This window comes from Electrona antarctica (genome assembly GCF_951216825.1).
Source record: "Electrona antarctica genome assembly, chromosome: 7".
NCBI classification, from domain to species: Eukaryota; Metazoa; Chordata; class Actinopteri; order Myctophiformes; family Myctophidae; genus Electrona; species Electrona antarctica.
This window is the reverse complement of record NC_136812.1, coordinates 23,383,741-23,398,336: the sequence shown is the minus strand read 5'-3', so window position 1 is coordinate 23,398,336 and position 14,596 is coordinate 23,383,741. Positions and strand designations below refer to the sequence as shown.

The 14,596-nt window shown below is 43.9% G+C and overlaps 1 protein-coding gene across 1 annotated transcript in view; it reads left to right on the top strand.

Moving 5' to 3' along the window:
* Nucleotides 1-14,596, top strand: part of exoc2 (exocyst complex component 2) — a 52,533-nt gene that overhangs the window by 36,005 nt on the left and 1,932 nt on the right. Inside the window, exons 12-25 of the mRNA XM_079506769.1 lie at nt 1,743-1,862; nt 2,252-2,376; nt 2,542-2,610; nt 2,878-3,035; nt 3,812-3,933; nt 4,511-4,572; nt 4,872-4,952; nt 5,129-5,188; nt 6,715-6,776; nt 7,032-7,095; nt 9,219-9,335; nt 12,724-12,865; nt 13,823-13,878; nt 14,361-14,483. Of these exons, the coding sequence (XP_079362895.1) occupies nt 1,743-1,862; nt 2,252-2,376; nt 2,542-2,610; nt 2,878-3,035; nt 3,812-3,933; nt 4,511-4,572; nt 4,872-4,952; nt 5,129-5,188; nt 6,715-6,776; nt 7,032-7,095; nt 9,219-9,335; nt 12,724-12,865; nt 13,823-13,878; nt 14,361-14,483 (1,361 nt within the window). The remainder of the gene's footprint in view (nt 1-1,742; nt 1,863-2,251; nt 2,377-2,541; nt 2,611-2,877; nt 3,036-3,811; nt 3,934-4,510; nt 4,573-4,871; nt 4,953-5,128; nt 5,189-6,714; nt 6,777-7,031; nt 7,096-9,218; nt 9,336-12,723; nt 12,866-13,822; nt 13,879-14,360; nt 14,484-14,596) is intronic.

Here is a 14,596-nt window from a genome sequence, read left to right as displayed (position 1 = left end):
GTGTGTGTGTGTGTGTGTGTGTGTGTGTGTGTGTGTGTGTGTGTGTGTGTGTGTGTGTGTGTGTGTGTGTGTGTGTGTGTGTGTGTGTGTGTGTGTGTGCGCGCATGCGCATGCGTGTGTCTGTCTGTCTGTCTGTATTCGTGCTGTGTGTTATTTTGCTGGTTGATCTGAGTCAGACCCAGAGTGCCCTTACATTCTGAACTTTGGGAGGGTTGATAATATGCTGTACAACTCACCATTTGCTCTTTTCTGCTCGGGGATTTCTCAACACTATCAGGGCAAAACACGTAAACCCCACACCAAATGTTTGTTACTCACCAGCATGCTCTGTACGTGTGGGGGAAATGTTTTGGAAACATGTCTCTTTCCTCGCACCACCACCACTTTCAATAATGTACTGTAGGCCGTGCGCACGGTTCTGTGGACCTAGCTTAAGTTTCATTTACACCGTAGTAATCAGGTTGACACCGCCACGGTATTTCACTTTCACTTCACCATGCATGAACGTTTAGCCCTTTTGGCTAGCTCCTCGTTGCTCCAACGGCCACTATGCCCAATAGGGACCAGGGCATGAGGCAGGGGTTGCCCCAGCGTCCACTAAGACCAATAGGGACCAGGGCGTGAGGCAGGGGTTGCCCCAACGTCCACTATACCCAATAGGGACCAGGGCGTGAGGCAGGGGTTGCCCCAGCGTCCACTAAGACCAATAGGGACCAGGGCATGAGGCAGGGGTTGCCCCAGCGTCCACTAAGACCAATAGGGACCAGGGTGTGAGGCAGGGGTTGCCCCAGCGTCCACTAAGACCAATAGGGACCAGGGCGTGAGGCAGGGGTTGCCCCAACGTTCACTATGACCAATAGGGACCAGGGCGTGAGGCAGGGGTTGCCCCAGCGTCCACTATACCCAATAGGGACCAGGGCGTGAGGCAGGGGTTGCCCCAGCGTCCACTATGACCAATAGGGACCAGGGCGTGAGGCAGGGGTTGCCCCAGCGTCCACTATGACCAATAGGGACCAGGGCGTGAGGCAGGGGTTGCCCCAACGTCCATTATGCCCAATAGGGACCAGGGCGTGAGGCAGGGGTTGCCCCAACGTCCACTATGACCAATAGGGACCAGGGCGTGAGGCAGGGGTTGCCCCAACGTCCACTATGACCAATAGGGACCAGGGCGTGAGGCAGGGGTTGTCCCAGCGTCCACTATGACCAATAGGGACCAGAGCGTGAGGCAGGGGTTGCCCCAACGTCCACTATGACCAATAGGGACCAGGGCGTGAGGCATGGGTTGCCCCAACGTCCACTATGACCAATAGGGACCAGGGTGTGAGGCAGGGGTTGCATTGGGACTCGCTCATTCACCAGACCAGACCAGACCATACAGTAGCTCCCTATCGCCATCTAGTGGAGCCTTCATTCCTGGCTGAAAAACTGTCCGGCTTCGGACGTTACTGAGCCCAGCTTGGCCCCCTTCTAAACCCGCTTCACCCCTGGCCCGCAGAACAACGGGACATTGTCTCCACCGCCGGCCAAGCGGCCGCGGGGGAGACGGATCCCAAGACAAATAAAGAAAAGGCGAGGGAGGGCTGTTTGGTGTGAAAGCCCGCTGAGCTTATTGAGGAATGTGGAGTTATGGAAATAGTTTGTTTGATTATTTGATATCCAAAGTATGCATTTCTGAGCTCATTTCGCGCTCTCTTTCTCTCTCTCTCTCTCTCTCTCTCTCTCTGTGTGTGTCTCTCACCCAGTGGGTGCTGGGGCCATATCTCTGGACCTGGAGGGGGATAGTCGTCCGTCGGCCCTCGGCAGAATCAGCCACACAGCGTCTCTTAACAGACGAGGCAGCCTGCGCACACCACGCCCCAGCAGTGAGCAAAACTTATACTGTTCCTTACACTTACACTACACATGCTACAGGTACACATACGCTCTTTATCTGCTCTTTAAACAGTTACACACCTCGTCTGGGTCACCTACCACTATACCGCTTCTTGTGCCTGCATGTTTTTAGGTTCAGTATTCATATATGCATAAACATAGCACATTATAGCTAATTTGTGTGTGTGTGTGTGTGTGTGTGTGTGTGTGTGTGTGTGTGTGTGTGTGTGTGTGTGTGTGTGTGTGTGTGTGTGTGTGTGTGTGTGTGTGTGTGTGTGTGTGTGTGTGTGTGTGTGTGTGTGTGTGTGTGTGTGTGTGTGTGTGTGTGTGTGTGTGTGTGTGTGTGTGTGTGTGTGTGTGTGTGCGCGCGCGCTGCTAGCCTGGCGCTTTGAAACCCCTCAGCAGGTGCAGTTTGTGGAGAAGCTGTCGGATGTTGTGATCGGTCAGCTGCCCAACTTCTGGAAGCTGTGGATCTCGTACGTTAACGGGAGCCTCTTCAGTGAGGTAACTTTGCTGAGCAGCAGCAGGCCAGGCAGCCTCTCTGAATCTGTGATCCAGAGGAGGGCTGTGAAATGTGCTGCTCTCAACTTTTATAGGTTGAGGATCAGTACCTGTTTGAAACGCATGGACAGTGAACACATCCTAATGATTGTTGTCTTTGTCCTGCAGACAGGAGAAAAGTCTGGCCAGGTGGAGAAATCCAAGAAGAACGCCAGACAGAGACAGAATGATTTCAAAGTACGTTCCATGGAGACATTTCAGTTTACAGAGTCAGATGTTGTGAGGCGTTTCACCACCTCTGATATTGATAAGAAGCACAATTGTGTGTGTGTGTGTGTGTGTGTGTGTGTGTGTGTGTGTGTGTGTGTGTGTGTGTGTGTGTGTGTGTGTGTGTGTGTGTGTGTGTGTGTGTGTGTGTGTGTGTGTGTGTGTGTGTGTGTGTGTGTGTGTGTGTGTGTGTGTGTGTGTGTGTGTGTGTGTGTGTGTGTGTGTGTTCACCCATAGAAAATGATTGAGGAGATGACCCATCGGTTGGTGAGGCTGGTGCGGGGGGCTCTCCTCCCTGCCACTGTGGCCCAGGGAGAGCTCAGCTTCTATGGGGGCTGGGAGAACAAGACGGAGCTCTCTGGTCCCTGGCTCACTCAGGTCATACACATCGTCAGGTACTCATTCACATTGTTACAAGTTAACTTACCTGTATCAGGCTACAGAAATGGCTCTCAAACGGTGTAACATAACACATTGGTGTTATGCTGCGTTCACACGGGCAGATGCAAAGATACAGTCCACCTTTAAATTTCAATAGAAGCCAGCAACATGAAGATACAAAGATACATCCAACGTTTGTAGCTGCTGCTAAAGCTACAACAGCTACAATTCTGCAAAAAAGTTCAGCTGGTTTCAACTTCAGCTACGAAGATACAAAGCTACAAATACGCTATGTAGCTTTGTATCTTTTGCATCAGCTATTGTGAACAAGAAATATATATATATTTTGGTTTTTTTTATAATAAAAATAATAGTTCTGTTCTGTCTGTCTGTGTATTTATCTATTATGAAGATGGTGCTGACTGGTGTTTCACTTTTACTCTCCCAAACCCGACAATCTATGCTTATGCCTCGGACCTGATCAGTTAGGGCCCAGTTAGGGCCGGGCCTTACTTTTCAGGCCCGTAACTAACTCTAACCGTAATGCATTGTGAGCTTTTTTTTGTGCCTTGAGACTTTGACTTGCGTACAGCATACATATAAGAACTGTTCTCTCCTCGTCATCCGTAACTTTTCTAATCTGCTTTCTTTCTGTGTCACGACTCACTCTCTTTTGCTCTCACTCTCTTTTGCAATCCCTCTCTCCTCTCACTCTATTACTCTCACTTTCTCTTGGTCTTTCTGTGTGTGTCTGTCTCTCTCTCTCTGTCTCTGTCTCTCTCTCGTCCAGGGGTTGCTTTGAGGCTCTGTCTACCCTAGAGATCCCCAATGATCTTCTGCAGGTAATCCAGGACCTGCTGTTAGAGCTGAGAGTGCAGTGCCTCCTGGTCACCTTACAGCACGGTGCAGAAGGTGACAATGATTAGAAGGCTCAAGCTGTGTTCCTGGTTTAAACCAAATTACATCTGTTTTGGTGTGGTGGAGCATCTGTAGAGTATCTTTATCTTTATTTTATCTCTGGGACTCAATGAAAAATCCTTAGTGTTAATTTAACTCCATTGTATGTGTGTGCGTGTGTGCGTGTGCGTGCGTGTGTGCGTGCGTGCCTGTCTGACGCAAGAGTCAGGGTCGTTGTATAGAAAGTGAATTGACAGTAAAATGAGAAGTTCTGTGTTTCTGTTGTGGTTAGACATGTTTGGTCATTTTGACATGGGCCTCTGATTCACACTTCTCTGCTTGATAGAAACAGCTCAGTGGTTTCAGTCGTATGGGCTCAATTTCAATAAGTAGTGTGGTCGTCCCTCAGACAGTCTCAATTCTATTTGTTCACACTCACAGTGACCTCTTACAAAAAACACCAATCATGTTTAATCATCGAGAAGGCGTTTGGTCTTTGAACTTGTATGTTCCAGTAAAGTCTAGTATAATTTATTTCAAAATTAGGTATCTTCTAGAAATGCCCCTTTGATTTATGTCTGTCTCCTTCCAGATGTCAAGAGACTTGCTGAGAAAGAGGACTGGGTTGTTGATAATGAGGGAATAACAAGTCTGGTAAGGTCACTTTACCACATCAAGCAGAAGTACTTGTACCTTATCATCAATTACAAGCAACATAAAAGAATAACTAGGGTTTCCCCCAGCTACAGTATCTCATAGCAACAAGACATAACAGAATATCTGTGTTGGGCTTAGTATACAACATGATGCTATATTGGAACAGTCTCTTACGTCTGTCAGTAATGGCAGTCGTAAGAATTAATGTGGCATTAATGCTGAAAAATTAAAAATCTTTTTTTACATAACTGATCTCTGTGGAAGTTCATGTTATGTTGTTTGTCTATTGGTGGCAGCCTGCCCAGTTTGAACAGTGCGTCGTCCAGATGCTGCAGTCACTCAAAGAGCCAATGGAGACCAAACCAGGGGAGATCAACGTAAGACCATCATTGTACTGTACTTACAGTATAACAATAATTACATACAATGACTGTTTTATATTTTGGACCCTAATATTTCACTAATAATCAGAATGATAGCTCAGAAGAAATGTTGTCAATGAGACATACTACAAAGATAACACAAATGGTGTCGTGTTCGCCCCTGTTGTCAGGTCCTCCAACTGGAGATGGCCCAGGACCAGGCCTCAGAGCTCTCCATAACTATTATGAAGGTACCCTCCAACAAAACTCACAACCACACATTGAAACTCTTAGTTTAGGGGAATTACTAATTAACCCAAAGTGGGCCTGTTCTAGCCACATCGGTGACTAAGAATGACTCTGAGTGTACAATGTCTGCATATGCACACATTGTAAACTCTAGAGAGATTCGATTTCACAGAATTATGTTTGGAAATAACAAAAACAAGTCCTTAAAAATAACATTGTGAACGGACATCCCTGTCTCTTGCCCAGACTCATGACACCATGTTATTAATCTTGTCATGTGGCCTCCCACAATTTTAGGTTTCATGCCCTAGTTTAAGAAACACCTCAGTGCACCGCTGTGCAAACCACAGTACTCTGCTCCAGCGTGCTCAAGATCTAGCTGCTATATCTGTAGTGAGCACAGCATTATTTATGGCCAGATGTGAGTGCGGCGTTGTGAGCTTGTAAATCGGCTATTTTCACTACTTCTTAAACTATGTTTTCTAATTTATGGAATTTCTTAGTACTTTTTGTTCATTAAATTACTTAAAGAAATTATATATATATATATATATATATATATATATACATTTTGTTTTTAATTAATATTATTAAAACAATGTATATGTGTATATATATACATGTATGTATGTATGTATGTATGTATGTATGTATGTATGTATGTATGTATGTATGTATGTGTATATATATATATATATATATATATATATATATATATATATGATGTAGGAAACCAAAAATAAAGGCACCCATGAAATATGTCCGTGTTTAATTATTGCTGCATCTCGTATAAACGCAGCGACACTTTGCCGTTTTCAATGGAGACCGCTGTCGTGTAAAAGTAAAATCTAACCTCTCAGGGAGGTCACTCTAACCACAAGGCCACTGAGTTGGGAGGGAGGGAGTAGTCATCAATAAGGCCTACTGTACTTGAACTGTACTCAGTAGTATTAGTAATATGTAATGTATGTGTTTAGCTCTATACTCGAGGTCAAGGTAAACTTTATTGTCCACATGGGACATTTGTCTTGGGCTTTCACACCTGCTGTGACAAAAAAGATAATAGAAATGCATAACAGAGAGGGGTGACACAACATTACACAAGTGCACAGATAGTATGGTTAATCTAACCTCTCACAGTCACTGCTGTTTCAGAGCCTCGTTAAACATTTTAGTTGAAGCCGGTACAAACATTTTTTTAAACCTGATGTACTTCCACTTTGGTTCACTGTACCTTCTACCAGAGGGCAGAAGTACAGACCTCATGTAAAACATGGGTAACATCACTGACTATTTTTGTGCCTGTCTTAGTGTAGCCTGCTCATAAATACTCCAGAGACAAATTGATGATAGTGGAGTTGGAGTATGGAAAAACTACAAATTGGGCTTGAGCTAATTATTCACACTCGCAGTGTGAATGAGTACAAAAGAGAAGGAGTTTAAGGAATACAATGGTTGGTGTTTCAATGGATTACATATACTGTGAACCAGAAATGAATGATCCTTACAGTGATTTCTGTTGTTTCAGGTTTTCATCCACTGTATGGATGAGCTGAGCACTAAAACGGATGGAGATAGTAACACATCTCAGTAAGAGAGAGAGAGAGAGAGAGTGTGTGTGTGTGTGTCTGTGTCTGTGTGTGCGCACACACTATTCATTATTTACAAGTCATGGTAGGGTTTGTACATGTAAATCTCTGGAGGTTAATTTAACTCATCAATTACAAATGATTGCATTACAAATGGCAAAATGAACACAGATAATTTTACTGTTTACTATGGTATTAAGTTCCATTGTAAATCCAGTAGTGTATAAGTTTATCTTCTGTCTCTATGTGTTGTCAGTATGTCGGACCTGGCCTCTCCAGATCTGTTCAGTGGTGTTCAGGAGGAGTTCAGCCCCACGCCGGTGAGTGAAGACAATTGTTTAATTATTTCTCGCTATCTGTTTGCGGTCTGACCCTCAAAATCCCACATTCGTCGGCTGGCAGCACGTGGTCTCCCTCCCTCACCCCCACACAAACAGACAAACTCAGGTCTCATTCATTCAAACCACCATCAGCGCTATGATGCTTGTTTCCTGGTTGTGGACAGGAAGCACATACGTCCTCATTTCCTGTAAGATGTGAGTGAAGGGAAGGGGGTGGAGGAGATGGAGCAGTGCATAGTAGGTTTCTGCTAAAGGGAAATAGAGCATGGTACAGACGGGGTTTCCCCTAAACCTCTGGTGTCTATCAGGGGTGAGACAGCCATGCCGTATTGAAGGCACTTGACCAGAGTTCACACTGGTGCCAGTCTCAATGCCTGTTGGTATGCACTGCTTATGGTACAGTTAATACTGGCCAATATGTTGTGCTCTCCAGTGTCATGGCTGGCTGTGTTAAGCACTATTACACAATAGTGTGTTCTTTGCTGTTATTATTTCCAGGACAATGATGCGGTTAGTTTCGAGGTCCGTTAGCATCACTGAAGTGTCAATAATAACAGTGAAGAACAGAAAATTCCAGTTCCAATGAAAAGGCACTACAGGGGGCGCCCGCTGGCCTAGTGGTCCAGGCGCATGCCACATATAGGCTCTATCTAGCCTGACAGCGTGTCGTGTGTTCGAGTCCCGTTCATGACGACCTTTGCTGCATGTCTCCCCCTGTCTCTCTCTCCCTCTTTCCTGTCAATAAAGGCAGAAAAGCCAAAAACAAACCTTTAAAAAAAAGGCAATACAGGACCTACTCATTATAATGAAAATGAACAATACGAACAATTATGATACAGTGTTGAGTATTGACACCTTGACAATACAATTGTTGACAGTATTATTGTATGTATATGTCACTCAGTAAAAGTAAACAGGTCATTTCGAGGAAGCAATCTGAATCTGAAACAGCCTTCTAGCCGTGCTTCAAACGAGCATCACCGCACACCTAATCAACAAAGAAATCAGCTGCTCTGTTCTCCCAGAGCAAGATTCTTGGGACATTTGTGGTCGTAGTGGCTACATCTGTCATTTAAAAAGTATGATTTTTTTTCAGCGAATATCTTAGTTTTAAGGGTAACTGTTGTATAATTGCAATATTACACTCGAGGGTGAGCTTTAACATCATTAATGCACTTCTGCCTTTCGGAAGTCCTGCAGCATCACAGGCGTGCATTAATGACGTTAAACCACACCCTCTCGTGTAATATTGCTTAAGTATACTGACAGTTCTGTACAGTATATGTACTGTATATTGAAAGGGTCCTTACAAGTTTCTAAGGCTACTGTTACGTTTGTCACTTCACTATGTGTTCTATGTAACATCTGTCATCCGGTGACAGACGTTACATAATAAGACCAAAGTTACATAATTACACATTCATAGGGAAAACAAATCTCCTTCTGTGAAGTGCTTCCACCTGACAAGCTGGAAACTATGGATGACGTTGTTAAACTCCTACATACAGTCTATTAAAGATCTACAATAGTAGCTAAACCTATCAGGATTAGCCATTCCTGAACATTCCTCCAAGACTGGAGGAAAAACAAACAAACAACTAAGACATTTCATCATGTTATTCTGTTTTAAATCATGTGCAGGGTCATTAAATCCGAACTGCTTAGATCAGAGTTTGCATCGAAATGTCAAATCAAATGTGGTTGCAACTCAGATCTGGCTTGATAAGAGCAGATGTTGAAATTTGCATGAAGAGACTAGTGCATGCATGCATACTATAGCCCAATATTCTTTAAGCAGCAGACTTGAATATATCTATTATGAACACTGCAAGATACAGTAATTACAGTAGCTATTTGTGAGTATGCTTTTGAGTAATTGCAGTAGCTTGTATTTAACCATTAAATCCGGGAAAGCATTTTAGATTTCTGCGTTGGCTATTCAAAAATAGCAGATGTCTCAAGTTGAAACTGTGAGAACTACTGAATCGGCCTCATGTCTTATGGGATAAGCGTATGCTCTGTAAATGTTTGCATCTGTCAGCCTGTTGGTTTGGTGCCATTTTTGACTGTGTGTGTGTGTGTGTGTGTGTGTGTGTGTTTAGGAGCAGCGCCTGCTGATCACCCTCAGTAATTGTCAGTACCTGGACAGACACACCTTACTCAACCTGGCCGAGCACTTTGAGAAACATGGCTTCACAGGCACAGAGAAGATAACTCGGGTCAGTGTGGCATACAGTGACACTGTACAGTGGTTCTCAACCTTTTCAGGCCGCAACCCCCCGGGGCGACTGTGGCTCAAGAGGTAGAGCAGGTCGTCCAATGATCCATGGGTCGGCGGTTCGAATCCCGGCTCCTCCTGGCTACATGTCGAAGTGTCCTTGGGCAAGACACTGAACCCCAAATTGCTCCCGATGTGCTGGTTGGTACCTTGCATGGCTTCCGCCGCAATCGGTGTATGAATGTGTGTGTGAATGGGTGAATGTAATGCACAATCTATGTAAAGCGCCTTGGATAAAGGCGCTATATAAATGCACCATTTACCATTTAATCATATTTGAACGGGGGACCCCCAGAAATAATCATATTGAATGTAGGAATGTAGGTATTACATTAGTTTGACTCGGTTCCACAGATAAATATTGTGAACATAGCAGATCTACAAGCTCAGAGTGCGACGTGCGAGGCAATATGGTACTGTACAGTTTGTTTCCTTTCTTTCTTTTTTATGTATTAAAAAGGTCTTAAAATTCCTTCAATTGTAATCCACTGTCATGGGGCCGCCTTTCCCCCCCCCCCCCCCCTCGCTGGGCTCCCGAGCCACAGGTTGAGAACCACTGGTCTAGTACACACATAACATACTTGATCATATTATATTGTCCAAGTTATGCTTAGAACAAAGAGCCAAACATATACAGTGTATATAGTTAAAAGAGAAGATCTCACAACGTGGCGTGATGCATTGTGAACTGACGGGATGTCGGACTAACGCGTGCCCCCCCATTTTTGTACGCCACCCGTGACCATTGTACAACAAAGTATAATACAGGTTTCATCAGACAAATTGATGTAGTGGATTATAAAAAATCGCATATAAGACATTTGCAAAAACTATTTAAAAAAAAAGCTACATTTACTGTAATCATTTGAAATATAAGATAGTACTCAGCTGTGTTTTGTTACTCATATGGTCTGTTTGAAATGTGTTAAGGTTAAGGTGAATATTACTCACCAAAGGCATTGAAAACCATGCTCTCTGCAAGGAAGAAGGTGACTTTCTCTTTTTAAAATACCAACGGTCACCACAAGAGAAATGTCATTTCTCCACATTTGGTTGTGGAGGTTGGATACCTCTGCTGTACAGAACCCCAAGAGGGGTTCCCGTCCAGAAGGCTTAGAACACTAAAAGGGGTTCTCGCCCAGAATGGGTTAAAACAATATTGAACCAATGAAAAGTATTAAAAAGCAGACAAAACCTCTTAATAGTCCAGTAAATAAAGTAAAAAATTCCTCTCAGGTTGGACAAAATTGGATTATTTTGTTTCTCAACTGATTCTGATAGGACATTAGGTGAGGTCTACTAGCCAGGATAAAACAATCTACCCTAATCTGCTCACTGCAAATACCCTAAATTTGCCTTAATCCAATATGCTACCATACCATTGACACCCTATTATAAGGCAATATTTTCTAAATTTCATTATGCATTATTATTATTCCAAGCATTATTTTGGCATGAAAAACACTCCTTGGGCTAAATTCAGCCATAGCCACTTACCCAAATGTCCCCAAAATGTGCTGACCTCATCACATTTGTGATGACGGCTATGGCAGCTTTTAGCCCAAGGAGTGTTTTTTGTGCAAAACTAATGCTTGGAATGGATTCAGAATCATGAAAACCCCCTAGTTTGACACGTCACATGCTACTTAAAGCATAATGAAATTTAGAAAATATTGCCTTATAATAGGTTGTCATTGGTGGCATCTTGGATTAGGGCAATTTAGGGTATTTGCAGTGAGCAGATTAGGGTAGATGTTTTATCCTGGCTAGTAGACCTAATGTCCTGTCAGAATCCGTTGAGAAACAAAGTAATCCAATTTTGTCCAACCTCTGCTATTTAATTATTGGGTAACTCCATTGGACCCTCAAACTGTCTGCTAAAGCAGCTAACTCCACCACCTCTCCCCCTCTCATGCAAGTAATTGAGAATATATAAAGTCACAATACCAACTTTTATGTTTAAAAAAATATAAGGTTTTCTTCATTTCCTGAAAAATGTATTTTCATTTCCTGATTCCTGAGTTAGGTAGTTTCTCCCCTACAGCATTATGTCTGATGCGATGTTGGTGATAAGGATTTGTCCTCATCACATAGAGCATTATGTTTGATGCGATGTTGGTGATAAGGATTTGTCCTCATCACATAGAGCATTATGTTTGATGCGATACGATGTTGGTGATAAGGATCTGTCCTCATCACATCGATGCGATGTTGGTGATAAGGATCTGTCCTCATCACATCGATGCGATGTTGGTGATAAGGATCTGTCCTCATCACATCGATGCGATGTTGGTGATAAGGATTTGTCCTCATCACATCGATGCGATGTTGGTGATAAGGATTTGTCCTCATCACATCGATGCAATGTTGGTGATAAGGATTTGTCCTCATCACATAGAGCATTATGTTTGATGCGATGCGATGTTGGTGATAAGGATTTGTCCTCATCACATCGATGCGATGTTGGTGATAAGGATCTGTCCTCATCACATCGATGCGATGTTGGTGATAAGGATCTGTCCTCATCACATCGATGCGATGTTGGTGATAAGGATTTGTCCTCATCACATCGATGCGATGTTGGCCTGGCCCGCTGGCGTAGCGGTCCAGGAACCTATTGCGGTTCTAGTCCCGATCCCGGCGGCCTTTGCTGCATGTCTGCAAATCAGACCAGTCTGAAGCGAGTGGTGCAACAGCACCCCCTATTGGTACTCTAAACATCGGGACATAGGGACATAGTCACATAGGTTAGGGCATAGGGAGGGACATAGGGACATTGCTGTTCCTTGGAGTGGTTGCACCACTCAAAAACTAGACCTAGACAATGTTGCCGACAACACCAACACCTGTAATTCTTCTAGCCAGAAGTTTTATGGCTTGAAGTTTTCTTTGCATTCATACTGCATATATGTGCAAAATGTGTTATTTTTTATAGTTGTTTCACCATGCAGTGAAAGCCATACTTCTGGTTCCTTGATCACAGAGCAACAGATAAAGATGGTCAACAATATTTTGATTTACAGTATGGTAGCAAGCAACCCAATGTTGCATTTTAAAATGGTATGCTGAAGCCGAGGTAGATACAGAAAATCAACATCAACACCGCAAACGCACATACAGTATAGGACTTAAATAGTGGATAATATGGATAATAATGGATGGATAATAATGGATGCATGTGGATAACATCAAAAATCAAATAGGCTTATCCATGTTTGGGAAAAAAGTGTTGTTGTGCAACATATTGGTGTAATGCAACGCAGCGCAGTTATAGATCATATACAATAAAGGATAAAAATGCAATAATGTGGTTAAATATGTGTAATCAGGTCAGTCTGAAGACTGTGAGGGAGCTGGACGCCAAGCTGTTTGACGCCTACATTGAGAGGAGGGCCGACCCCATCGCAGGCTCCCTGGAGCCAGGCATCTATGCCGGCTACTTTGACTGGAGGGACTGCCAGACGCCTACAGGTACACTTATTCCACATGCACTTGTCTGGGTGGAAATTAGCCCTAGCCTCATGACAAATGGGCTCTATGCCTGTGAGTGTCAGCCTTTTGCAGCATCAGCCTGCAGGAGGCTGGCAGTCTAAAGGTAGCTCTCCACCAAACAGACAGTATACTACAGATTACTACATACTGGCAGTCGACACCGACTGACAGCTACTATGGTGCCAGAAATAGCCCTACGGCTTGGTGTCTTTTTCAACAACAAGCCTGCTACTATCTGACGGTCGAGATTTTCGGCAACAGATGCTTTCCAAGTTCCAACACGTACCTCCACCGACATCGTTGAGGTGGAGAGCTGCCTTTAGAGGGTCAGGATGTGTGTGTGGTTCATGTCATGTAGAGTAGGCTACAGCTGTTTGAAGTCTTACTGTAAACACACCTACTGAAATTACTTACTCAGATTTTCTCAAACATGAGTCTGACATTCCCCTGGCCTTTCTACGCTATGCTTAGTTTTTTTGTTGTGGTGCTGTGCATGTGATTTTGCATGCTCGTACCTGTGTGTGTGTGTGTGTGTGTGTGTGTGTGTGTGTGTGTGTGTGTGTGTGTGTGTGTGTGTGTGTGTGTGTGTGTGTGTGTGTGTGTGTGTGTGTGTGTGTGTGTGTGTGTGTGTGTGTGTGTGTGTGTGTGTGTGTGTGTGTGTGTGTGTGTGTGTGTGTGTGTGTGTGTGTGTGTGTGTGTGCAGGACTTCTTGTGAAAGAGGAACATTTTGGATTGATAAACCACTGTTCTAGGATATGATAGTTTCACTTGTTGTCCTCTGCAAAAAAAAAGATATTGCCTCTAAGGGTTCAGGCCAGGGACCCTCAGCTCCATGAAAAACCAACAACCTCTGAGTAGAAACCACACTCTTTAATTTTAAATCGCTCTCAATAAATGAGTTATTTTCCATTGTGCTTTCACACCTCCCTCTCTCAGGTGTGAGGAACTACTTAAAGGAAGCGCTGGTCAACATCATCACAGTTCACGCTGAGGTACGACTCACCAGCAAACCACTACCTCATTAGTACACCCTAGTTCTCTGTGCTCGCTCCTCAGTCAAGCCTAGCTCAAAACCTTTTACTATATCGGAGGTCCAAAAATAAAATAAAATGTAGTTTCTGCTCGATGACGATAGTCATATACGTTCTGTTGGCTTTGTGATGCTCTCTCTCTCTCTCTCTCTCCCTCTCTTCAGTCAAAGTATACATCAAACCACCAAGGTGACAATCACCAAAAATAGCCAAGCTACAAGCTTATATATCTACTATTTCGGTCACGTGACACGTCCACGAAGCATATATGACGTGCATTGTCCTATTCGCTCTGACTCTCTCCACCCATCTGTCTCTCAATGTATCTATCGTTTTACCTTTTTTCCTCATCTCCCCCATGTCAATCTGCCCATCTTGTTCTGTATATCTCTGCATATGTGTGTGTGTCTATCTGACTGTCTGTCTGTCTGTCTGTCTCTCAGGTATTCACAGTGTCCAAGGAGCTGGTTCCCAGGGTTTTGTCCAAAATCGTTGAGTCCGTGGCGGACGAGTTGAGTCGCCTCATGCAGTGCGTGTCCTCCTTCAGCAAAAACGGAGCCTTGCAGGTGTGCACATGCAGATTTTCATCATTTATTTATGTCCACATAAGAGATACAATACAAGGACAAAAATATTTACAAGGTGCTGTACAGAATGCAATCAGCAAATCCCAGACAAA